Consider the following 25,972-nt stretch of genomic DNA (forward strand, 5'->3'; position numbering starts at 1 on the left):
ACTAGGATGATGATGTTTTTGATACCCACTTTCGGAGCTCTCTCTATACTCTACCAGTTCATTTCAGTTCATTTCATTGTACTTTGTACCCTTGAATCTTGATGATGTATCCAGATGATGATGATGGAGTATTTTCGTCTCATAGGTCATTTTGGCCTTTTGCAGACGTTTAATACATCTCTCTCTCTCTCTCTCTCTCCCTCTCCCTCTCCCTCTCCCTCTCCCTCTCCCGCTGCCTGCCTGCGTCCCCCCCCCCCCCCCGCTACCCGCTACCCCCTTCGCTCTCCTCTCCCGCTGCGCCCCCCCCTCCAACTGCGGCCACCCCTCCCGCTGCCTGCCTCGCCCCCCTTCTGCTGCCTGCCCCCCCGCCCTCCCGCTGCCTGCCCTTCGCCCCTCCCTCCCGCTGCCTGCCTGCGCCCCCCCCCCCCCCCCCTCACGTTGCCCACATCTCTCCCTCCCCATCTCCCCGCCTGTGCGCCTTCTTGCCTGCCTGCACCCCGCCTTTTGACACCTCCATCTCTCTCTCTCTCTCTCTCTCCTCTCCTCTCTCAAGCGTCTGCGTTTTTTAGGGTGTTTTTAACACTGCCGCAGATCTGCGTTTTAGGGTTTGGCTGCACTTTCTGAATTTCAGATCTGCAATCTCTCTCTCTCTCTCTCTCTCTCTCTCTCTCTCTCTCTCGCTTCTTCCATGGCTTCCCCCTTGCGCAACCCAACGAAGGCGACCTTTATGGTCACAAACAGAAGATAACAAATGTGGAAAGGAGATGAAGGAATGGAAGGCGCAGATGGAGGGATGGTGGAAGGAGAAAGCCAACTTTCTCCAAATGGTATTCGAGGAGAAGGAGGACCTCACAGCAGAAGTCAAAGACCTTCACGGGGAAGTCAACACGCTCAAAGGCTTAATTTCAGCTCTTCAGAGGGAGCTTGCAGAGGCTAAGGCAAATGGTGGACTTAAAGAAGGTGAAATTCAGCCATCCATGATAGAAGAGCTCAAGGTTATCAAGGAACAAGTACGGGCAATTAAGGAAGAAGAGAAGCAACACGAAGCAAAGACTTCCTCATGGGTGGAAGTCGTCACCAAGACTCAAAGGAAGATGGATGAAGCGGAGAAGTGGATAGAGGTCGCCAAGAAGGGTAAAGGTAAGGAGATAACAACCCCTGCACCTACAATCATTAACATGACTTTGGAAGAGGAACAACGAAGACGTACTCGTGCTTTGCATGTGAGGATTACCGGCCTTAAAGACGGGGATAAAGTTGAAGAGGAGGTGAAAGAGCTTATGGTGTTGATGGGGATTGACAGTCCGGCACACGCAAAAGCCTGGAGAGTGGGCAAAAAAAGCGGAGGCTACGGGGAAACATCAAAGGAAAGAGCTCTCATACTTCGCTTCCCCTCTATTGAGGCGAAGAAGGAGTTCTTGAAGAGGCAACCCACTTTAAAGAATACAGGCATTTTTCTTGGTAACGATCTTACTCTTTCACAGCTTGCATATATGAAGGAAGTCATGCCAGAGATTAGGGCGGCAAGAGAAAAGGGAAAGATAGCATTTTATAGAGAAGGGAGGGTGGTCATCGTGGAGCGACGCTCTACATGACGGTGCGAGACCTATGGGACCAAATTAAAGCTGGCAACCTGGAACTGCAATGGATCCCTCAGACTTGATGCAGGTGCCTTTGAGGACAGCTTTAGAGATAGAGATATAGTCTTCTACTCGGAGACTCACCAGGCCCCTGGTCAGATGATGCCACAGGTGATGACAGCATACAGATGGGAGACAGCTTGCAGAGTAGAGACGAGATCGGTACATAGTAGTAGAGGATAGGGGGGTGGCAGTTCTTTTCAGGGAGGAGCTGCAACCGCTTCTACACATCGTTCGGAGAGATGATCAGGCCAGATATATGTGGGTGAGACTGAGGGCCGACACAGGCAGATTCCTGTATATTGCCATATGCTATTTTGCTCCTAGTACATCGACATATGCAGCACCTAGAGGGCAGTCTCCTTTCTCTGTGCTAGATGATGATATATGGGAGCAGCTGGTTTTACTTGCTTTCCACATAGACATGGTGCTAGCACAGTGGATTATGTTATGGCTATGCTGAGCTTTGTTTCATGCATTGAGGACTTCACAGTTGGATCTTGGCCCATTGGGGTAGTAGTGGATCATGCATTGTTGACATTGACCATCTCTTTTCACTTTACCACAGCTCAGAGGACACGAGGGGCAGATCACACTCGATATACTTTTACTTCAGAGACTGATGCTGTCTACACAGATGGGATTTCTAGACGTCTGTACACAGAGGAGCCAGGGAGACCTTTGGAGGAGCTGACCCATATACTGATAGAGACTTTACAGGATGCAGCGAGAGAGGCATATCCACATACTCAACCTGGACAGAGACAACGTTCTGGGTGTATGCCCCAGAACAGCTGGTATGATGAGGAGTGCAGAGAGACAAGAGCCCGATTGCAGCGGGAGGTTGCTTTGGGAGTCACTACTCAACGACAGTCACGTATAACCTTCCGGCACCTTGTGCGAAGGAAGAAGCGGGCCTTCCTTGCTCTGCTAGAGCAGGAATTATACCAGCTGTTCTTGAGCCAGGATTCGAGGGAGGCTTGGCGTTTGTTTCATGAGTCCTCCCCTGCTTTGGCCATCACTTCTACAAAGGTCTGGGGTAGCTATGCAACATCTCTATATACAGTTCCTGGACAGACACCTTTTCCTGACCTGCCAGCACCATGCCCACAGACATGTACTTTCTTTACCGCAGAGATGGTAAGGAAGGCCATTGATAGGATGAAGACTGGGAGAGCATATGATCATGATGGATTGGTCGCTGAGCACTTTATTCATGCGAGAGACATGCTGGCAGAGCTTCTAGCAGCGATGTTCAATCGTGCTATGTGTGAAGGCTTACCCGAGACTTGGAGTATGTCCACCATCGTGCCTATCTTCAAGTCAAGGGACCCTATGGAGCCAGGGAATTATCGCACTATTATGATTGGTCACACACTAGCACGATTGTATGCATCCATTCTTGAGCAGCAGTTGAGTAGATGGGCAGAGAGAGGGCATTCGAGCAGAGGGACAGGCAGGGTTCAGGAGAGGTTTCTCTACTCTTGACCACATCTTGACTCTGCGGGCCATTATTGAGGAGGGCAAGTCGCATGGGCGACGGATTTATTGTAGCTTTGTGGACTTCCGCAAAGCATTTGATACAGTGCCCAGAGCTAGATTGATGAGGTGATTACAGGAGATGGGGGTACCCACAGAGCTCATACGGGGGATTATGGCTTTATTTAGATCAGTTGCAGGACAGGTACGCACCGGGGTCTCTACTTTGGTTCACTCCACTATAGGAGTGAAGCAAGCTTGCCCGTTATCTCCTTCATTGTTTGGTATGTATGTGGATGAGGCTTCTGACTACATTGAGAGATTGGGGGACAGAGGAGCCCAGCTAGCAGGTACATGGATCCCACTATTGTTATATGTTGATGATATTGTGTTGATCTCTGACTCCCCTGAGGGTATGCAGCGTCATCTGGATGCTTTACATGAGTTTGCACATGATAGTGGATTGTTTGTCAACCTTGGCAAAACCAAGGTTATGGTGTTTAACACCACACCACAGTGGGTTAGGCGATCAGCTCCCACATTTACATATGGGTAGGAGATTGTGGAGTATACAGATGCATATACATATCTTGGGGTAGTATTCAGTGGGCCAATGTTTTCGATGATGAGGAGAGCAGCAGAGACTAGATTGACTAGAGCACATGCAGCCGTGGGTGGTTTGGAGAGGATGTGTTCGCAGGTTCAGTTTCAGGAACCTCGAATGAAACTTTGGCTTTTTGACACTCTAGTGACATCAGCTATGCTTTATGGAGTGCAGATATGGGGACCTTCAGTGGGCCATCACAGCGCGGGTGGAGAGGTATGGAGAGGCCTTTGGTATCTATGATTGCTAGGATTATTAGAGCCAAGGTCGTGGTACCTCATGAGATTATTCGAGCAGAGCTGGCAGCTGCCCCTTTGGTGAGTGAGACTCTTACGAGATCAGTCTCCTATATACATGGCTTGTGGGATCTCCCCTGAGACAGATATGCACGCCTCGCCCTTGAGTCCTCCCGACAATTAGCTTTACAGGGAGACACGGCTTGTTGGTATGGACAGATGACATCTTGGTTCCAGGCACATGGTTTTAGCATGGACAGATTGCCTCCCTTCCAGTATTCTCTGGAGGCACCCTCTCTCACTCTCACACGGACAGAGATTACCAAACTCATCCGTCAGGATTTAGTTCAGCTGGACATTAGGAGGACATGGATACAGCCGACTGAGGAGCTGGGCACGAAGATGGCTCTCTACATAGAGCATTTTCTTCAACTCACAGCAGATGGTTTTGTGATCAGACCCAGTTACATGGATGTACACTTGTCTCGTGCAGTACGATGTGCTATTGGTCAGATTCGCACATCCTCACACCAGCTTGAGATTGAGATTGGCCGATATAGAGGTATACAAGCTGAGGCCAGGATATGTCGAGTATGCCATGAAGAGCCAGAGACAGAGCTGCATTATATATGCCATTGTACTGCATACTATGAGATACGTGGTCGTTTCCACTGTTTATTCAGAGAGGGTTTTGGACCACTTTCCAAAGTCATGGGGTACCAGGACCAGAGGTGTTTGGGATTGTTCTTGCTTGAGCTGCGGAGATATAGAGATAGCCTGCTTAGACGCACAGAGAGCTAGACTCAGAGGCACATTACAGACTTCTTTAGTCCAGCCATCACTGCGCCAGATGGACCACAACAGCAGCAGGACATGGATACTGCCCACACCAGCGGTACATTGATTGATCGTGCGATTGAGCTTGGGTGGTCCAGACGCCCACGACTAAGGAGGAGGGCATCCCAGCATAGACGGAGGTTGCAGCGGCGGATTCGGATTATTCTTGCGAGACATGCGGGACACCCAGTCAGGGTGCTGACCACAGAGGATATTGAGGAGATCCGCTAGCGTCCGATGCGGCACATATTATGAGATGGAGGCACCTCCATAGTGTACCCCCCGTCCCACATGATATTGTATCCCCTCACTGTACTCCACTCACCTCCATAGCGTACCCCCCCCCCCCCCCCTCACTATATTCACACCCTAAAAGGGTTTCTGTTTACCTTCCAGTTCCAGTTTCATTTTCTAGGTGCCAGTAGTATGATCTTTATTTTTCATTTTCTGGTTTTTTATCCTGACATTGTATCAAATCCACCATGATGTAACTTTTTGGTCTCATAGGTCATTATGGCCTTTTGAAGACGTTAATACAACATTTCATTTCATTTCATTTCTCCCTCTCATAGACACCCTCTCTCTCTCTCTCTCTTTCTCTCAACTTTCACTATATATATTATATCTATCTATCACTATATATATATATATACATATATATATATATACAGATGCCTCTAACGTCTCTAAAAAATACGAGTCTTTCAAGGCGCGTACCATACCCGCCTCGTACCAAACGCCTCTGACGCCTCTAACAACCTTGGGCCAAATGCTTATAATAATGTCAATTTAATAGATGGACCTTTACACAAAGATCCGTTATGATATTAAGCCTTTATATGATGTTGTGAGTTCCAGAACATAAACATTTCATTAGCCTTATAAGTTGCAGCTCTTGAACACTGTTTATAAAGTGGTGTGAGGGTGCCCATTGCTATTCCATATGATTAGCCTTATAAGTTGGGCTACTTGACTTCCAAGATGTGTGGCCATCCAAAGTAGCACAAGGCAAACCTGCTTTTACAACGAATTGGTGACATTACAAATTCATCTTTTGTGGAATTAGGATGGACATTCCAAAGAAGTGGTTAATAATGTAGCAATTGAGAAGCCAACCTCCCCTCCCACCAGTGTTCAAGGGCTGCAATCATCATCTCAGAGATTGTGGAGTATCTTCTGCAGCCACAGTGATTCTCATGAGCACAAAGAGCTGAGCCAGATCTGCAAGGAGTCAATGCTGGGCGGAATGCTTGTTCCTAACAGCAGCAATCAGTGTTCAAGGGCTGCAATCATCATCTCAGAGATTGTGGAGTATCTTCTGCAGCCACAGTGATTCACACGAGCACAAAGAGCTGAGCCAGATCTGCAAGGAGTCAATGCTGGGCGGAATGCTTGTTCCTAACAGCAGCAAAGATCTACTTGCTATTTCATTTTGTACTCCATTCATTGTAACTGTTTCTTGTACATGAAACCCATGCCATGCGGATTGTGATTGGCCAGATACGGGTTTCATCCCACCGCCTCGGAGTGGAGACAGATAGAGCTGAGCACATCTTTAGAGCCGGGAAGCTCATACGGAGACCCAGAGAGGAGAGGAGCTGCCGACTATGCCACACAGAGGTGCAGACCATGGCAGTTACAGGTCAGCTTAATGCTCAGTATAGGGGTCCCCAATTCAGCCCAAGGGCCTAAATCAGGTCCAAGACAGCTGCATAAAGGTGAAGTTCCTGTGCAGTCCAGTTGACAGCACTCCAAGTCATTAACTTTTCATTCTCTTGCAATATATCAAGCAAATACACCAGGCAGCAGTGGGGGCCCTTGAGAGGCTAGTTGGGACCCAATATTGTGTCCTTTGTTCTTTTCTAAACCCTAATCTCTGTGAATTCAGTTTTTAGCAAGTGTTAAACATTGTTATCTTATCTTTAAAATGCTTCCGCCTTTATACAAAGTCGTGGATACGGAGAAAGCCGACCTGCCCCTCCCACCATTATAGAAGCAGCTTTGAGGGGCTGCAATAATCATCTTAGAGATTGTGGAGTTCTTCTGCAGCCAGAGCAATTCTCAGGAGCACGAAGATCTGAGCCAGATCTGCAAGGAGTCAATACTGGGCTGAGTACTTGTTCTGGAATGCTAACAGCAGCATGTGACTGAGATTAGGGAAGATATGCATTTTGTACCTGAGAACAGTTATTGTAACCTTTTCTTATACATGAATATACAGTTGGTTGAGTTCTACCTGGGTGTATATGTGCTTGTGTTTCTGTTCCGTTGCACTCTCTCATAACCTCCTACCACACTTAGTGAGTAAACCATACCTATATTGTTTCCTACACTTAATCCTTTTAGTTGCTTTTCATGGTTAAAGCTCAAAATTTTTATGTAGACAAATAACAAGATCAGTTTTCTGTGATCTTTAAACATGATAAGTGCTATATTTTTATGTAATTTGTCATATATAGTGGGATTTGGAGTCTATCCCGCAACTTTGACCTTGGTATTCTAGAGGTTGACACCTGTGGTTTTATGAATTTAGGGCTATTCGTCATCCAGCAAGTGGATATGTTCAAGGGATCAATGATCTAGCTACCCCTTTCTTGGTGGTGTTCTTATCAGAGTACATGGAGGGCGAAATGGAAGATTGGGTTGTTTCAAAGCTGTCGCCAGAAAAATTGTCCAACGTAGAGGCAGATTGCTACTGGTGTCTTTCTAAGCTGCTGGATAACATTCAAGATCATTACACGTTTGCACAGCCAGGCATCCAGCGCCTTGTTTTCAAACTCAAGGAGCTGGTGCGGCGCATTGATGGTCTGTTTCTAACATACTACAGAACGTTATTCTTTGAGAAAATGTCTCTTTTGTTTTCTTTGTATCTCTGGAAAAACAAAAACAGAAATATCTGGTGCTGTTAGTTCATACGTTATTTAGTTAGTCTTGTTGGAAAGTTGAAAAACCTCAAATGATACGGGAAATGGCTAGATCTCCTTCGATATTGTAGGAAAATATCACAAGAAACCATGCACAAGGTTCCGTAGACCCGACGTTGTATTCACCCCATGACCACGATAAATTGTGGCTTGCGACTCACCACCTAGCCATAGGTGCAATGCCTCAAACCACCCTTGAGCTTGAGGTTTGATGGTCGTGAACTTGCCAAGCCCGGATGACCCAACCTGGCATCCCAAACCACCAAGCCGAGCCACCTACTCGCAGCTCTATGGCCCTTAGGTCATGCACCCCTGGCAGCTCTCCTGTCTGGTTTCTGGATACCTCTTATATGACATATCTCTAAGTGTCCCCAAGGTCCCTTCTATAGCAATAACTAAGTTATTATTGGCCTTGTTTTTTTTATAAGTTTTGTTGCTTTATTCATAAGCTTTTAGGTATACCTAGCCCCTTGCTATTATTCATAAGTCTACAGCCAATCTAGACCTCATCGTGCTAGTTCCCTTAGCCTATGTGTGAACCCTCTAGGTCCCCACACCTTGCTAATCCTTAACCCTAATCTTGGGTTAACTCTAACTCTAATCTTGGGTTAGCACACATCCATATCCCTCGGTTAACCTAGCCCTAGACAAGTCGGCACGCAACAAACTCAGACACATGAAGGAGGAATTAAGGTTTATGCCGGCTTGCTCTCTCTAAATATTGTGTTTGAGGCTGATTTTCTGATGGAATGCTTGAATCTACCTCCAAATCTGATCTACAAGCCGATTCTTTTTCAAAGTCGAAGAACATTTTGCAACTGAAAATTGTCTTTCTAAATCTACTGTGACACCTTCAGGTAGCACAGAGAAATGTGCTACTCTAGCTCTTTAGTAATGATGCATGCAAGGAATTCATCAAGACAACATCAGCATTGAATCCCCCCCCCCCCCCCTCCCCCCCCCTGAACACACACACACACACTGAATATGAAAAGCGATACTTCACCATGTTCTGTGTAGTATCTTGCCAGGAAAGGAGCAGAAAGTCTATTATCCTTTAAATTCTGCTACTCGAGCTGAGTAGCTATAGGGAGAATGATTCTATTACGTGTAGGATAGGTTCATACTAGGTGCCCGAGCCAGAGGCCGGGTTTAGGGTGCTCAGTGAGATAGTCCAACCCACACAGGAGGAGGCTTATAACTGGAGGCCTAGTTATTATAGGTTATAATGTTATTAGCTAATTATAGCATTGGGGCCAGCTATAGAGCCAAGTGGTCTATATAAGCATAACCCAAACTCAATTGTCATTACAATCGTCGAGTTTGACTTGTAACGCATGGCCCATTGGGGGTGCTTACCACCACGACACCTGTAGGGGTGGTATGGGACGCTAAGTCTTACTTTGGGAGAGCTCCACGTGGGATATAGCTATGGCCTCTAGCTCGGGGGTTCCACTTCAAATAATTTCTTGGGCAAGGTCACGTCAGATGATTATACACTTTTTGTGTCCTTTTGTGTGTGCTCTATACACAATAGTGGGGACCAAACTTGAGTCAGTCCCCATGTTTGGGGATTCTTTATTACTGAACTTAGATATAACGCTTTGTGGAAGCCTAGTAAAACTTATCATTCAGCACCTTAAACCTTCATGAACAAATGCATGCAAAAAGCATGATCTCTCTTCCCAATTTAGATATTACTTTTGTGTGCATGAAGCCCAAACTTGTCTTCAACCCTCTTCCAATGTGAAAAAAGCCCATGCTACAGGAGGCCTACTCTGAAGCACATGCTCCTTGTCTCCAAGCTCAACCCAATGATAGCAGGGAGAGGCCATGTTTCACGTGTAGGCGAGGAAGGATCTTGGTGTCATTTGCTCAAGGCGAGTGGAATTTCAACTCAGCACCCCCCCCCCCCCCCCCCCCCCCCCCCCGGTCCCCCGCGGCTGCCCCTGCTCACAAGAGTTCAAGTACTTACCAACTTGTCTATGAAGCCGCGAATGTATCTTCTTCTGTCTTGAGTACGCATGCACAGGAGAGAGCCCACTATGTTTTCTAACATTCCAACATTGGTCAAACTTCTTTTATTATCATCTTTGAGTCTACTTTTATAACAGATGTACTTGAAAACTCAACAAAACAGAGAGATGATGTGCACTGATAATTTGGCCAAGTCATGGGAAGGGAGAGATTTTTGGGTCAACTTTTTTTTCTTTTTTTCTTTTTCAAGAAAGAGACTTCTATTAAGTATGGAAAAGACATACAACAATCACGGCTATAAGCCGGAATAGAATAGAATCACCCCAATATGTAAGGTGATTTCAACCACTGAGGAGCATCATGATGCCATGAGAGACCCGTGGGACTATAGAGGAAAAGAAAATGCCATGGTCCCACTCCCGCATAAATATAACCCGCTTTGCTTGCGCGGAACGAGAGGACCCCTGAATACCAGCCCAAGTAGCCATGAGAGTATGGATGATATCCCCCCAGCACCGAGACCCAAAGATCTGGACACCCTCAATAGCCTCTGTGCATCTAGCTCTCCATATATGCCATGCTGTAATACTGGCAACAATCACCTAACCGGTGTCAATCCTTTGTCTAGGGGGTTTATAATCAGAGTGAGAGACATCTTGCAGCAAACCATGCTGGGCAATACCTCTACGAATGAAAATAGCAGAGTCTGTACCACTCATCTCGTAAAAAAAGCTACGGACCGTACTGGGAGAGCCACCAAGTCACATGCATGGCACGGCCACTCAATTTGCCCGTAAGTTGGGCTATAGACTGTGCAGTGTTGCATCCCCATAAACAATGCCGTACAGTCTCAGAATCTGCCACACATCATGGGCAAGTAGGTGCTACACCAAAAACCGATCTCCAGTGATTGGTGGGAAAACCACCATGTAAAAATAACCAAAAGAAATGAGAGATCTGACTCCTTCTGTATGAATGCCAAAGCCTATGCTAATATCTGCACTGTATCTCTAGAGAGATATCATAACTCTCCCAATGAGGTCTGAGAGTAGTGATCTTGTGCATCTGTTGAGTGAGGAGCCGCCTGGCATTCCGGACCGTGAAATTGAAAAAGGGAAGGCTTTTCAATGGATCGAAGACATCAATCCACTCCCACTCTCCGTGATCCCACTGAAGATATCTGATAGGACTGCCACCATATAGCCACAAACACCAAGAGCCATGAGTCACTATCTGAGGAGAAGGGTGAGTTTGGTCTTATTTGTTTCTCACTATTGCAGCCTAGTCTGTATTCAGTTGAATACATGCCTGATAATGTGTAAGGACTATAACCCATTTATGATTTGTGCATTGCATGGCTCTGCCTGTATGGAACTGCTACCAACAAGTTACTCATGTGACCCTATTGTACCTTTTTGTTGTGACCCCACCATGCCTTTTTGTGTTACATGCCGGTTCTGTTGTATATTTGGGGAACACCATTCACTGTGCTATGTTCCGATGCACTAACGAAATAATGTGTTGTAGAAAATGATTTGCTGTGTTGTGTTTGCCTACCTGTTGGATGATTACCATGAGATTATAAATTGCACTTTCTTATAAGGTGAATTTGGGCATGTTCCTGGATTCATCTAGGTATATATATACCTGTTCAACCACAACTCACTATGCTGTGCTCTGTGGCCCAGGAACTTGAGTTAGTTGTCATGGTGTCATGTACAGAGGATTCTACACAATAGACTCTACACATTCCGGTGCATTCTGTTTATGCATGAGTGTTTTGTTCTGATGCTTACATACCCGCACACGGACACGCGTGTATGCCTACCTGTTGGACGACTACCATGAGATTATAAATTGCACTTTCTTACAAGGTGAATTTGGGCATGTTCCTGGATTCATCTAGGTATATATATACCTGTTCAACCACAACTCACTATGCTGTGTTCTGTGGCCCAGGAACTGGAGTTAGTTGTCATGGTGTCATGTACAGAGGATTCTACACAATAGACTCTACACATTCCGGTGCATTCTGTTTATGCATGAGTGTTTTGTTCTGATGCTTACATAGCTGCACACGGACACACGTGTATGCGCACACACGTTTTTCATATATTTGAATGTTGTATAATATCAATTCTGATTGGTGTCTGCACCTGAATGCATGTCTACCTGTCTCTTTTTCTAAACTTACGTCCATTTATGTATGATCCTGTGCATCTAAGCTGTAGGTACTAGGTACACATGCATGTAAGTATATATGATGGCATTGAATACAAGGACTATGAATGTGGGTTGATCAGTGCATGCAACAAAGTCCATTAAAAGCATGTGCTGAGTTCTTGAAGTTGGGTCACATCACAAAAAGTGCTATGATTTTGTGTATGCTATTTGACATAGTTATTGAAGTTCATTATACTTATTATTGAATATTTGTCTGAGGCGAGTTGCATTGTTGATATCAGAGCCGGTGTCCAAACACATGGAAAGGCAGGGGCTTGAGTTTTTACAGTTTGCATTCCGATGGGTCAACTGTCTTTTGATTCGTGAGGTATGAGCGCAGGAAACACATTATCCAGCCTTTTTCTTTTGTAGAGTTCTTATATTCTGGGAGCTGCACGCACATCCTGGGTGGGCACATGCAAAGGTGACATTAACAAGGTGTCCCCAACCTTCAGTTACATCACATTTTGCTTGGAGGGCCCACTGCTGATTGATGAACTGCTTTTCTAGTTTTGTGGGCAATAGCGTTTTTATTTTAAGGAATATATTACATGCATTTTACTGATTTATTATTATTATTATGATTTTTGCAGATTCCATTTCTTCTTATCACTCGGTTATGGGACACTTATCTGGCAGAAGGAGACAAATTTCCTGACTTTCTTGTATATGCATGTGCCAGCTTTTTGCTGACAGTAAGTCTAGATTATATGATTTATGTGGGCTGGTTGGTCCTCTTCATTTGTTATCAAAAGACCAGTGTGTCCTATATCTGGTTACAGTAACCAGAGAATAACATGCTATTTGTTTTTGTGTACTGGTTGCCCGATGTTGCTAAACCTTTTCTTGTCTTTACTTCTGGATTTTCTGAAGAGTGGCTGAGTGGGGGCTTACTGTAATCAGTTGTTGGTTTTAATGTGTTATTTTGTCATGTCCTGCAGTGGACTGAACAGCTGCAAAGGCTTGATTTCCAAGAGATGGTACTCTTTCTGCAGCACCTTCCAACTCGAAGATGGACACATCAGGAACTGGAGATGGTTCTCTCCCGTGCCTTTATGTGGCGTGTGATGTTTGATCAGGCTCCTAGTCATCTCAATTGTAATTAAGGAAGCCATAGCTGCATTGCATTCTATTTGCTTTAATAAGATCTCAAAAAGGGGAGCCACTTAGTTTGCTGGATCATACAATAGAAATGACTGGACCTTGTTCAGTTTTCATGGTGTCACATTGCTTAAATTTGAGGTTACCAACTTTTTCTTGTAAACTGCACGTGCAGGTCTCTTTTCCCCCTTAGTTTCTCCTGGATACAATAGAAAGGCTGCTGTTTTTGGAGGTGCTGGGGTAATGTTGTGCTATATGCAACTCCAGCAACCCAAGTCGATCCATCTTAGCCCTCAGTTAAGGATCCTTAGTTAAAGACAGTTGTGCTCAGCTCTGGATAAATATGAGCTGCCTGCTCGTCTGCCATGGCAGCGCTTATTTACCCTCGGCAGTGTAGTAGTAATGCTGAGCTCTCCCAAGCAGGATATTATGGGCTTGAATCTTTTTTGTTTTACGATCCGGGGTGGCACAAAATGTGTCCTATAAACTTGTAAGGAGAACACTTTTATCACTAGTGTCATTCCTCCACTCACACCAACACCAGGGAGACTTATCGACTCCCTTGGAGACCTAGTATCGTAAATTGCACTGGGCGTGACAGCGGCCAGCCTACACAATTATAGAAAGGCATGTTTTGGCTCTTTACACTATAGACACAAATTCGTTGGGAGCTCAACAAGTAGCGGGAGCTGCATGGTGTCAGCAGAAGTAAGATATGACATACACAAATAGGTTTATGTTAATCATGTCCATTGTGTTCGTATTTGAGTAGCTCGGAGGCTGATTCTCTAGTTTCCTTTTTTAGACAGCATGTTCTCTCACTTCTACTTCAAGTCATATCAGGTTTCTGTCAAAGGTTGCTTTTGTGTCTTCTGCTCTTTTTTTAATATTCATTTGAGGACATAATTCTTGGCTACAGAATACATTCGGATGGAGCTGCTTTTGTCATTGGCAAGGGTTTAAGAACGAAGTGAACATTTTTCTCCAAACAGTTCTCTTAGTGTGTGTTATACTGTTTCTCATAGCTCATTACAGTATTTGAATGCTCTATCTATACCCTTGTTTAAAAGCATCAAACATGAATTGAATAATGTCTATTTGTAATATGAAGTGACCATTACATAAGAAGACATGAATGTGTAGTCATTCTAAAGTGCAATAAACACGAACCAGATAGTGCCTACCTTGCAGTAAGTAATCAAATTGCTGCTCTCCTCCATGAGCACTTTAGATAGATTAATTAGGGAATAACTTTTTGCAACACAACTATATTTATGTAAGGAGAGCATTTCTATATTGGACGTACTAGGATTAGACCCACACGTTGATGTGGCAGACAGGGTTCCCAAAAAGAACTGGTTCGTTAATATAGAACTGCCTTCAAGAACTCGAGGACAAACATGTATGGTTTCTCTAAGATTTAGGTCATGTTTTAAACAAACATATTACACAATTTCAAGTGATCTCACACATACATATCTCAAAAGTACATCCATGTCTCATAGAGATTTATTGCGAGAACAAATATTATAGTAATGTAGCATACAAAGAAGCCAAAAAAAAAAAGGATCAATATCATAAATTCTCAAAATGCATCACATAAAATTATGTAAGTCAATAATATATAGATCTATACAAGGTAACAATCTAAGTCAGTAATGTCAATTTTTTTAATGTCCAGATCTTAATCAATATAATTGAATACTTTCTTGTGAAAAGATGTCTTACTATACACTCTATATTACAAGGTGGTAATCTGTCTTTCATTTGCAGTATTATCATACACTCTATATTACAAGGTGGTAATCTGTCTTTCATTTGCAGTATTATCATAAACAAAAAAGACATGCACAAACGATATAATGATAAATAAAATCTTAAAAAAATCATATAATAGAAAAATATAGATTGCATTCAAAAAAATGTGAAATATAAGGTTGAATTTTTATCAATTTTAAGAATTGAATTTGCATTGAAATAATGCTTAGGCTCACCAAGCATTGTATCCAAAGCTGTGTTCAAAATACACTTGATTGTTTATCAAAGAAAGAATAGTATGCTTACTATAGTATGAAATACACGTAGTGATAATCAAATTCGAAGTATATCTAATGTATCAAGTCTTTAAGGGTCGATCTTTAAAAGGTCATATTACTTGGTAGTGTCACCATTGAATTTTCATCATTACAATTCACTCCATTTTTAATATTCATGATCCGCTATTTAAACTCGTTGCATCCATTAGTATTGCTTGATTGAATACATATGTATTTTTAGTCCACTTTAGAACTTTGATAGAGTTCCACAAAAAGGAACGGCACAATGTTGCATTAATGATATCCTCACATCTCTTCTTCATAGTAATAAGCAAAATTTGTCTAAAATCTCTCCCTAGGAATACAACCGTACAACTCTCAAAATATTTGCAAGTTGTATGAGAATTTTGCAAACTAAAGAATTGTTTAGCTCCAAAGATATCTTGAATCTAGAATATGCAATACGTCCATTCGCCAACAGTAGAGAAGCAATACTTGATGAAATAGTGGTAAGAGCAACATGCCCTTGTCTAGGTAATTGTGCAAGTAAGCAATTATACAAATATGTCTTGTTTGATCCTCCTAGACCATCTTTAAAAAAATGTCACCTATGTCTATGGACAATTGTATGCATTATAGCTTCGAAAGCAATACGTTCGCTATTTGTTAATGCTGTCTCCATAGCATTTGGTTAATTAGATTGCTTAAACAATATCAAAAGCTCTTCCAAAAGAAATCTATTTTCACCCATGGCTTCTAAATCAATTATGTTCAGTTTAGGCATTACTTTAAAATCTATCAATGTCTATCTCTATGATCACGAAGAATTTCTTCTAAATACAACAGTGCGTGAGTTTCAATCAATTATTCAATACTGAAAAACTGATCCCTGCTTCTTGATGACCAGTGTAGAAAATCTGCTATCGTTGCTTTTCGAAATCTCTCCTAGAGAGGAAGGCTCATAAAACAATAATATAATACCAAAAAGGCATCTCAACTAACAAGGCATTTTGCATGGATGATGCTTCCTCCATACATGCAACCCATTCAAAATCATCTTCTAGTATTCCTCTTGCAATGCAAGTTATCTTGAAGGTAGCATAGACATAACCATTGAGCGAACACAAATCTTCAAATGACTTAGATCCTTTGTATATTGGAAGAAGTAGGTAAACATAGTATGTGTCACCTGTTTGGTGAACGAGCTACAAAGTACATGTGTCATATAGTGTTTTCAAACTTTCTTTTAGTCCATTTTTTTAACCCGGAGTTTCAAACTCATAGTAGCATTTATCACAAGATGTTGATTTTACATGTAAACCATTCAGTCAAAGTAGTCTTGCCTACATTTTTTCTCTAAAAAAATATGCAATATTATTATCTCTGAAGATAACATTATGACCCCCATCTAAGTGTACGTGCAACTGTTGCACATTAGTCTTCTCATTATGCAAATCATACTCAAAGATCTAATGCAGAGATATAATGGGCATCCAAATACCTCTCAATATCATGACTACATAAGCAACATCAATATCACCACCTTGTACAATGCTAAATCTTGTTGTTGCTCTCTCATGTCCCTTGTGTATGTACTTGTAAAGATATTTCATTGTTGCTATTGTCGAGCATATTTTCACATTTATATAAACATTCTAGATGACTAAAAGATAAGGGTTCTATGGCACAATCTATTTTTTATCAACATTATATGTTTTCACTGCCACAGTTCTTCCATCATTCCGATGTATATACACAAGTTAACCACTCTCATGCACAGTAGTCTCTTGTGCGAAAGCACGTGGATAGTCCCTTGTGCATTTCCCTTCATCCAAAGATAAGGGTTATATGGCACAACCCATCTTTTATCAACATTACATGTTTTCACTACCATAGTTCTTCCATTATTCTGACGCATATATACAAGGTAACCCTCTCATCCACAGTAGTCTCTTGTGCAAAAGCACATGGACAGTCCCTTGTGCATTTTCCTTCATCTGTACAAACTGCATTTAGATTGAACGGCCCACACGACCCATGGATACTGCAAACATGACATCATGAAGAGCAGGAAACACTTGCTTATCATGCCATTCGGCACATGCTAATCTGTCATAGTCTTGGATAGTCTTAGGTTTATGGGCACTATCTAAGATCAATAACATGTGTGAATGAGGCAATCCTCTTTTTTGGAACTCAATGACACTCACATATATAATCACCTTACCAACAAAGAGCTTCTTATTTTTTGTGATATTTTTCATCATATCTGAATGTTTTTGGTGAAATACTCTAATGGTCAAATCAGTACCCCGGAAGTAAAGCATCTAATACCTTTGGCCACTTTGATTCCAAGTGAAAGTAATGAATAAATCACGCTTGCTCTTTGAACAAACAATTACCGTGGCATCCTGATAAAGCTAATACATTTGTCGTGGCGGCCCACCAATAAAACCAGAAGGTAACATTATTGTACTTCCCATTGTCCTTCCAACAATACCACTCTTGCTTCCTTCTACATTAAGCATGTCTGCTAAACCACTAAAAACCTATGAACACAAACTTTTCTTATTATGGCATAACTAGGATAATCGTGACTCTTCAACACTGCAATAGGCATAAACCATAAACTGTTGCACCAACCTTCCACCATGCAGCAAGCATGCATTTGTATCCAGACGAACTTGTAATCAGTAAACATAGTATGACATAATTAAATAATTAATAACTAGGTATTTAGATTAACCCCAATCAGATTAGATTCGATACATTTCTACTGCTATTACAAAGTAATTAGATTATATTTTGTGTGCTAATGTGCTCTTCATTAATGATAATAACAATATAACGAATAATATATCATTTTTGTTCATTAATTTATTTTGTACTTTAGTTCCGGTGCGGCGATGTCCTCCCGTCTGGTGCTGCATAGTTCAATCCAATTTGTCCCTATCCACATACTTTTCTTTCTCTCTCTCCTAAATTCTTATGTCTGTTAAAGTCATTAATTTTTTTAAAATAAAAATATTGTATAAATAATAATTTATTTAATAATTCATAGAGAGAGAGAGAGAGAGAGAGAGAGAGAGAGAGAGAGAGAGAGAGAGAGAGAGAGAGAGAGAGAGACCTTTGTTAAATTCTTGTCCCTATCTCTTTGTTAAATTCATTAAATTTATAATTAATAATTTAATTAGTAATTAATTTCTTCTCTCGCTCCAATTTAATTAGTAATTAATTTGTCTCCCTTTCTCTCTCTATGAGCCTCTGAATTTATTATAAGATTTTAATTAGTAATTATTTTTTCTCTCTCCAATTTAATTAGTAATTAATTTGTCTCCCTTTCTCTCTCTATGAGACTCTGAATTTGTTATAAAACTCTCTCTCTCTCTCTCTCTCTCTCTCTCTCTCTCAATATATGAAGGCCGCCAAGATTGTGACCGTGATGGTATTTTGGGTAAACAGAGAGGTAGAGAGTTTTTGATGGTGAGTACATATTTTTTTAGAAAGAGAGGGAGAGAATAACATGTATGCATGTAGTCTTATATTTCGTATGTGAAAAAAGTTAACTATAATGAATATATATTTATATTTATATATATGGATTGTGCATTTATGTACGTTATATATATACATACATATATATATATGTGTGTGTGTGTGTGTGTGTGTGTGTGTGTGTGTGTGTGTGTGTGTGTGTAATAAAAACCTATATCTATTCATGTGGATACTTTTTTGACATTCATTTATGCTTTTTCTTTTATATATATAAATATATATATATATATATATATATATATATATATATATATATATATATAGAGAGAGAGAGAGAGAGAGAGAGAGAGAGGGAGGGGGGACGAGGGAGATTTCATGAGTCATGAATATATAGAATAGAATATATAATATCTTGTCGTGTTATTATAATGTATTAATATATGTTTATTTAAAAAGAATTTCTTTGTGTGGAGAGAGAGAGAGAGAGAGAGAGAGAGAGAGAGATTTTATTAGTGCCTACAAAAAACCCAATGGGCCTATGAGCCTCCTAAGATGATTAGCTTTGTTGATGGTCGTTTTGCTTACCCTTCGACATAGACCTAATAGAGCTTTTGAGCCTACTGCTTAGGTTTTACCACTTAGGATATAAAAGAATGCTGGATCAAATAAATAATTCTTTCATTCGAGTGTAGTTGGGTCTTAATCTATTCTAAGTATGTGTGATTTGGTTTGTGATTCGCCATTTAGATTATTTTTGCAACCCATAATTTCTTGCAAATTAAATAGTGTTTCATTAATATTTCTTAATGCTGTACAGTATGGATAATGAGGAAGTTATTATGAGGTGTTCCATGGATGTTGAGGGTAGAAGCCATCATGCCGCGAGTATTCAGAACCTCAATAATTTGAGGCAAGAGTAGACAATGAGAAGGCTCAACGAATAATGCATGCTTTTAAGCGATGCCAAAGGAAACTAAAAATCTCTGCTAAGTGGGTGCGACATAGTGATGGTAAACTTAACATCAAAGAAGATACTCCATTTGGACAATGACATAAACTCTCATGTGTTAAATGTGGAGAGCTTGATTCTCTTAGTATTTATATGGAGATAATAGAGAATTTCTCTTTTTATGGTTTTTTGTCTCTTATATGTACATGAAGAGAGAGAGAGATTTCTAACCTTGGTTTGGTCATATATGTATATTTGACGGATGCTGATTTTATGACGTTTTTGTAATATTTGTGACACTGTTATTAACTTTTTGTAAGTTCTGGCTGTATTGAGATGATGATGATGATGATATATGTCTATGTGTGCTATATGTATGTACATATGTAATGTTTAAGGATTATAGATTTTGTGTGTTGCTCTTATATATGTAAGGTTTAAGGATTAGGAACCATAGATTTTGACAAATGGAAAGATGTGAAATTGAGAGGGTAGAAAGAGCTCTCATTTTTTTTACTTCGTGGACCAATGTAGGTACTTTCACTTTTCATAGAGTTGCAATGTTGTTGATTTTTCACATAGTCTGCATCAGCCTTGGTCTTTTGAGGTAAGCTATCAAATTTTTTGCTTTATTGTTGTTTTTCTTCCTAATTCTATGTTTATGCAAGCATAAGAGCTTTATCTTTTGGACTTTATGATTTTTAAATACAAATAGTTCGTTATAGTTTGATAAGAGCATAAGGATTTTTATGCTCGAATAGGAGCTTTATGCTTTTAAGTTTACGACACATTGAGTGAGAGGGGGGGACATACATACATATGTATGTATGTATGTATGTATGTATGTATGTATGTATGTATGTATGTATGAGAGAGAGCTTTATAATCCCTTAGTGTGTATATGAAGATTGGAGAAAATCTCATGAGAAAAGATGAAACTTGGCAAAGATCAAATAGGTTTATGACATATACCTACCTATATACACAATCTTCACAAAAATAGGTGCCAATATACGATGCAAGTTATGTATGTGTATGCATGTTATGCTAGAGAGAGAGAGAGAGAGAGAGAGACAGAGAGAGAGAGAGAGAGAGAGCTTTATAATCCCTTAGTATGTATGTGAAGATTGGAGAAAATCTCATGAGGAATTATATGTTATGTGTATACACAAATATCATAGTAGTAGATGGTTAGAGAGTAATGACAAAGGTTGAAAGTGTATTGGTAGACGATCAGAGAGTAGTGGCAGAGGATGACAAAGGTTGAAAGTGTATTGGTAGATGGTCAGAGAGTAGTGGCAGAAGATGAGAGTGTATTAGAATTTGCAAATGAGGGTGATGCAACTACAATGTCTTTCTTTTCTGTGTCCGTGAAGAGAGAGAAGTATCATTTGCTAATACAAGGGAAAGGGACAAAGCTAGCTCTCTAGGTGAAGATCAAAGGATATTTAACAAGAGTGCTAGAAGTGTCCGCCATGAGATTCTTAGGAATAGGACTCTTTTGAAAGAAATAACAAGGGAAATGGCAAGTGGAGTTTATTTAGGGATATCATTGGCTGAAAGTTTGAGACTTACAAGAAGGTACCATCGTTTCATTGCTAGAAATAGGACCTCTTATAAGGCTAGAAAAGTAAATGAGGGTAATACAATTACAATGTCTTTTCTACCCATAAAGAGAGAGAAGTGCCATTTGCTAATACAATAAGAAGGAAGAGTGTTAGAGAAATTCCCTCTTATGTATATGATAAAAGAAAGGGAGGGATTTTGTCTATTCTCCATGAACTCCCACCTATAGAAGGTATACATGCAGCTACTTGAACTTCGGCATATTCATGTACTTTAAGCCACTCATTAGGAGGGATGACACATGAGTGTGGGTTTTGTGGAGTGCAATTATGGGAGAGTGAAAAGAAGATGAGATGTGGATAAGTTCTTGGCAAATATTGTTGTAAACATGGGTGTGTGTCTCTTCCTTTGCTTGTCGAACCACCTGAGCCATTAAGGTCTCTTTTGATTAGCGATACTAAAAGTAAAAATTTCCAAGTAAACACTCGGGCTTACAATAGTGTGTTGGACATTGCATCATTGGGTGCACGAATAGATAATTCTCTCTTTCACTTTCAAGGTGCACGGGAGTGTATATAATCGGATTGAGTCATTGGTCCCCAATTATATGTACAATCCTAAGCCATGCTTTCCACAACTATACGTGTTTGATGCTGAGCACGAATTACAAAATTGATTAGGTGTCTTAAATGGATTAGAATTGATGACCCAGGAACCACTTCAATCAATACATTTGCAAAAGATTTTTAATATGTGGGAAGAATGCTGAGTGACAATTCGGATTTCAAATTGAAAATGACTATATGTGAGATGAAGTTCACATCTAGGCAGTACTCGATGCCAACAACATCCAAGATTGTTGGAATCGTGATTGGTCAAGGTGACGATCATAATGTTGGTTGCCCGTGATATTTTGTTGCATACTCGAGAAGGAACACGTAAACACATCTGTAATGTGCATAGGTGCTACATACCTCTTTTGTATGTTTTGTTATTTCTATGAGGGGAGGATGGGATGGCATTTGAAAATCCCTTAGATTGATGTACCAGTGAGTGCATTGAGAAGTAGTTAATGATTAATTACTATTAAACAGTATTACGAGTGAAGTCCCCATGGGACAGGAGGTGCAGCATGCGGGGATGATTCCGTCAAATGCTCTTCGACAAAGCATGTGGAAAAAAATTCCGTCAACTCCTCTTCGACAAAGCATGTCTAAGTCCGTCGAATCCGTCTACATTTTAGACCTGACAAAAAGATTCCGTCCAATCCACCCTAAAGGCTTCATGTTCCATTTGTTGACGTGGGAAAGCTTCCTTCGACTCAGCTTTGGAGATGATGCCTAGAAAGCTCATCTCATCATTCTGTCTTCAACCACCCTTTTCTCTCTTCTCCTCTCCTTTCTCTTTTTCCCAAACTCTCCCTCTCCTTTGGCCATGTGGATCCTTGGTGGGCACTTGTGTTTTATCTTGTATAGATGAATGTTTATAAACCGAAATTTTCCAACTCTCTCAAATAAAAGATTTGCAATATCTTATCTACAAGTTTTTTCTTAAATTAAATTGCACACCTACACTTCCATTTTACAAATGTTGTTATATCTTAAGCTCTTCTTATTTACAAGCAGACCAAAACTATCTGTTTCCAAGAAACAAATGCTACCACATGTACTTGTTATGTAGTAGCTCTTTATGGTTTTTATTCGTCTTCTATCCCTCCCAATACACACTTTGTGAGATTTCTTATTTTGTTCTTCCAATATGTCAGATGGCATGGCATTCAATTACAGAGAGTGATAAGCCTCCCCTCACAATATCAAGATTCTCTCCTTTGCAAATGGGTTTTTTCACAATTTTAAGCATGTCCTCCCTTTTAGAGCATGCTTATCACATACCCAAGCAATTTTATCCTTGTACTCAACATTGTGTAATTGAGATTTTTTAGTCATGGTGGTGATGTCTTTTCCTTCTAGGATATGCAAGAGGCACTCATTGAATTCCTTATGCTCAAGTTGATAGTTAGCTTGTGAACTATTCATGGTCTTGGAGATGCCATCAAAGAACTTGAGAGTTTTGATAGCTTTTTGAGGATTTCAACTTGGAGAGCATTGAATCAAGTTCAAGAAATTGCAGAAAGTATGGAGTAGGAATCAATACTTGTGCATTCGCTAACAAGCTCGCCCATGCAGCATAACACTTTCAAGTTAGGAACAAGGATGGGGGGCAAGTTTGTATAGCTACTTTGATTGATTTTTTTTAAAAAAAGACAACCTCTACACCTTGTTGGATGGGACTAGAGTGGGGGCTATGTGTGGGTGATACACAAAGGAAATGCATATATGTCCTCTTCCCACTTATAAGACTTTGGGGCTTTTCCATCTTGCCATTATGGTCTTTGAGGTAAGGGAAGAGAGGAAAGGGACCCTCAGAAGCAGTGCAATAATATGACGAGCACTTTGATATGATGCTTCTCTTGACCTGTTTCCAAGTGCTTGACTAGTGAGTTGATGTTTTTTCTCATGGCTTTTTAGAACCTTAGAGAGGATTTGAAACTTTTCTTGCCATCTTCTATCCAAACACTTGATCGAACCTTCAATCAACTTTCATAGCTGAAAGATCGCTTAACTAGTTTGAAAATTCTTCATCCTCTTCTTTGTGATTGAACCCTTGGACTAGCTTCTTGAGAGGATGTCAATGTCTGAAGCCATAGAGATTTTCCATCTCACATGTTACTGAATTTCTAGAGGTAGCACAATTGTTTTATGGCTACCATTGTCTATCATATTTCTAGAGGTAGCACAATTGTTTTATGGCTACCATTGTCTATCATATTTCAATATGTAGTCCTCTCTCTTGGATTGTTTTATGGACACTACCATTGCACACATGCAAGCTATGGCTCTTTTGTTCTTTCAAGATACATCCTCAAGCTATGGCTTGAAAATCATTGGCCCCTTGGCACATGCCATAGACGGCATTCTTCGTTCTTTTCATTATAATGTCACCCTTACCCTTTGCAACATGGCCCCTTTTGGGTGGGCTGAAAATCAAAATGTTGATCCATTGATGGTTCTCCCAGATGCTCCACCGAGCACTACCTCCTCCTCCTTTTTCTTCTTCTTCTCCCAACCTATAGGTAGCTCCTTTCCATCCTCCAAACCTCAAGATATCTCTAACAGCTTCTTATAGAAACAACCTATAGGTAGCTCCTTTTTCTTCTTCTTCTCCCAACCTATAGGTAGCTCCTTTCCATCCTCCAAACCTCAAGATATCTCTAACAGCTTCTTGCAGAAACAAGGACCAACAACCCCCTACATTATTTGTCATTGTCACCATAGTTATAGGGCTTCAATTGTTGTTATGTACTTAGCACTCACCCTTGGGGTTAGGGACTAATTTGGAAGGGTTAGGGGAGCCTTGGGATTAGGGAAAGCATGCAAATTCATATGGCTAGGATTCATATTTAATAAATCTAAGGTTATTGGCTATTTATGATTAGACTACTATTTACAATAGTAATAAGTAGTAATAAGCACTATATAAGTGAGTCTTGGGTACCAAGAGGCTTGCTCTTGCCATGGACATGGTGGACCTTATTTTGTGCGCTTTTCTCTAGTTTCTCACATGAAACTAGATAGTACTAGTAGGTTTGGGACATTGTCAACATCAGATAGGCCACAGGTAGGTGGTGCATACCATTAGTTGAAAATGTGATGCACTGGGGTTGGTAGACTTTACTCTTCAATAACCTCTTTTGACATTATTGGGCCCAAATGTGACCTAAGATGAGCCCCACAATGGCCGTGGAAGGTGGGAAAATCACTACATACCTCTAGTAATTCTTCATGAACCAATTCTACACTGTGGACAGGGCACCTCTAGTAGTTCTTCATGAACCAATTCTACGTAGTCATGGCCACCCCATGTCTCATGGAAAATATAGATACACTGTAAGGCTCATCTCTACTTGGTACATTCTGTGTTTATGTTTTTGCCTTACTTAGGATTTTTAACAACCATTGAACTACGAGAGTGCATGAGTGTGGACGGGGCACCTCTAGTAGTTCTTCATGAACCAATTCTACGTAGTCATGGCCACCCCATGTCTCATGGAAAATATAGATACACTGTAAGGCTCATCTCTACTTGGTACATTCTGTGTTTATGTTTTTGCCTGTGTTTATGTTTTTGCCTTACTTAGGATTTTTAACAACCATCGAACTACGAGAGTGCATGAGTGTGGAATACCACCACCTTTATATCTTTGGTTACTCCAAAAGACTCTTGTTCTCTCTATCACTATCTTCTATTGTGCTTAAGCTGTGCTTTTGAAATGCTCCTAAATTTTGTGCGTTTTGTTTCTACACCACCATTGTAGGTTAGCTTACATGCTAAAACGTTTAAGCTAAAAGAGATGGAAGAGGCCCCCCAAGGTGAAGCTTTCAAAGACTAATGATGGAGTAAAGTTAGCCTAAAAAGGGAAAAGGGCTCGACTAGGCTCAATACCTTCACATGTGATGAATATTTTCTCTACCATGGAGAAACTTTTGTAAGATGAACCAAACCTACATTTCACAAGGGAAAGAAAGATCATTACATACCGGTAACCTCACACAACTTTCATAGTTGTAGCTCTATATTTTTCTTATGTACTTGATAAATGAAATGTGGGCCATTTTAAAAAAATCCAAGGAATTGATAAATTAAATATGGGTCATTTTTTTAAAATCCAAGTAATTGTTGCATTGAATTATATAAGATAACATAAAAGTCAAAAATATATTTTCTATCATTTGGATTATCGTACCATATCCTTGCATGTCCAATCTAATATAATGTAAGCCATGTTCACATACCTCAAATTCCTTCTTATTGCATCCATATGTTACTTCCTTTGGCTATTTATAA

At 40.8% G+C, this 25,972-nt stretch overlaps 1 protein-coding gene across 6 annotated transcripts in view; it reads left to right on the top strand.

The window, feature by feature from the left end:
* Nucleotides 1-13,366, top strand: part of LOC147638441 (uncharacterized) — a 108,145-nt gene extending 94,779 nt beyond the window's left edge. For 5 of the 6 annotated variants that reach the window (XM_086798354.1, XM_086798356.1, XM_086798357.1 and 2 more), the window contains exons 8-11: nt 7,330-7,601; nt 12,163-12,248; nt 12,514-12,615; nt 12,862-13,184. In XM_086798354.1, the coding sequence (XP_086654480.1) occupies nt 7,330-7,601; nt 12,163-12,248; nt 12,514-12,615; nt 12,862-13,026 (625 nt within the window). In that variant the 3' untranslated portion in view covers nt 13,027-13,184. The other variant, XM_086798360.1, reaches the window with a different exon arrangement.
* Nucleotides 13,367-25,972: the final 12,606 nt, after the last annotated feature.

This window comes from Cibotium barometz, chromosome 5 (genome assembly GCF_041138505.1).
Source record: "Cibotium barometz isolate CiBa-2024 chromosome 5, ASM4113850v1, whole genome shotgun sequence".
Classification (NCBI taxonomy): Eukaryota; Viridiplantae; Streptophyta; class Polypodiopsida; order Cyatheales; family Cibotiaceae; genus Cibotium; species Cibotium barometz.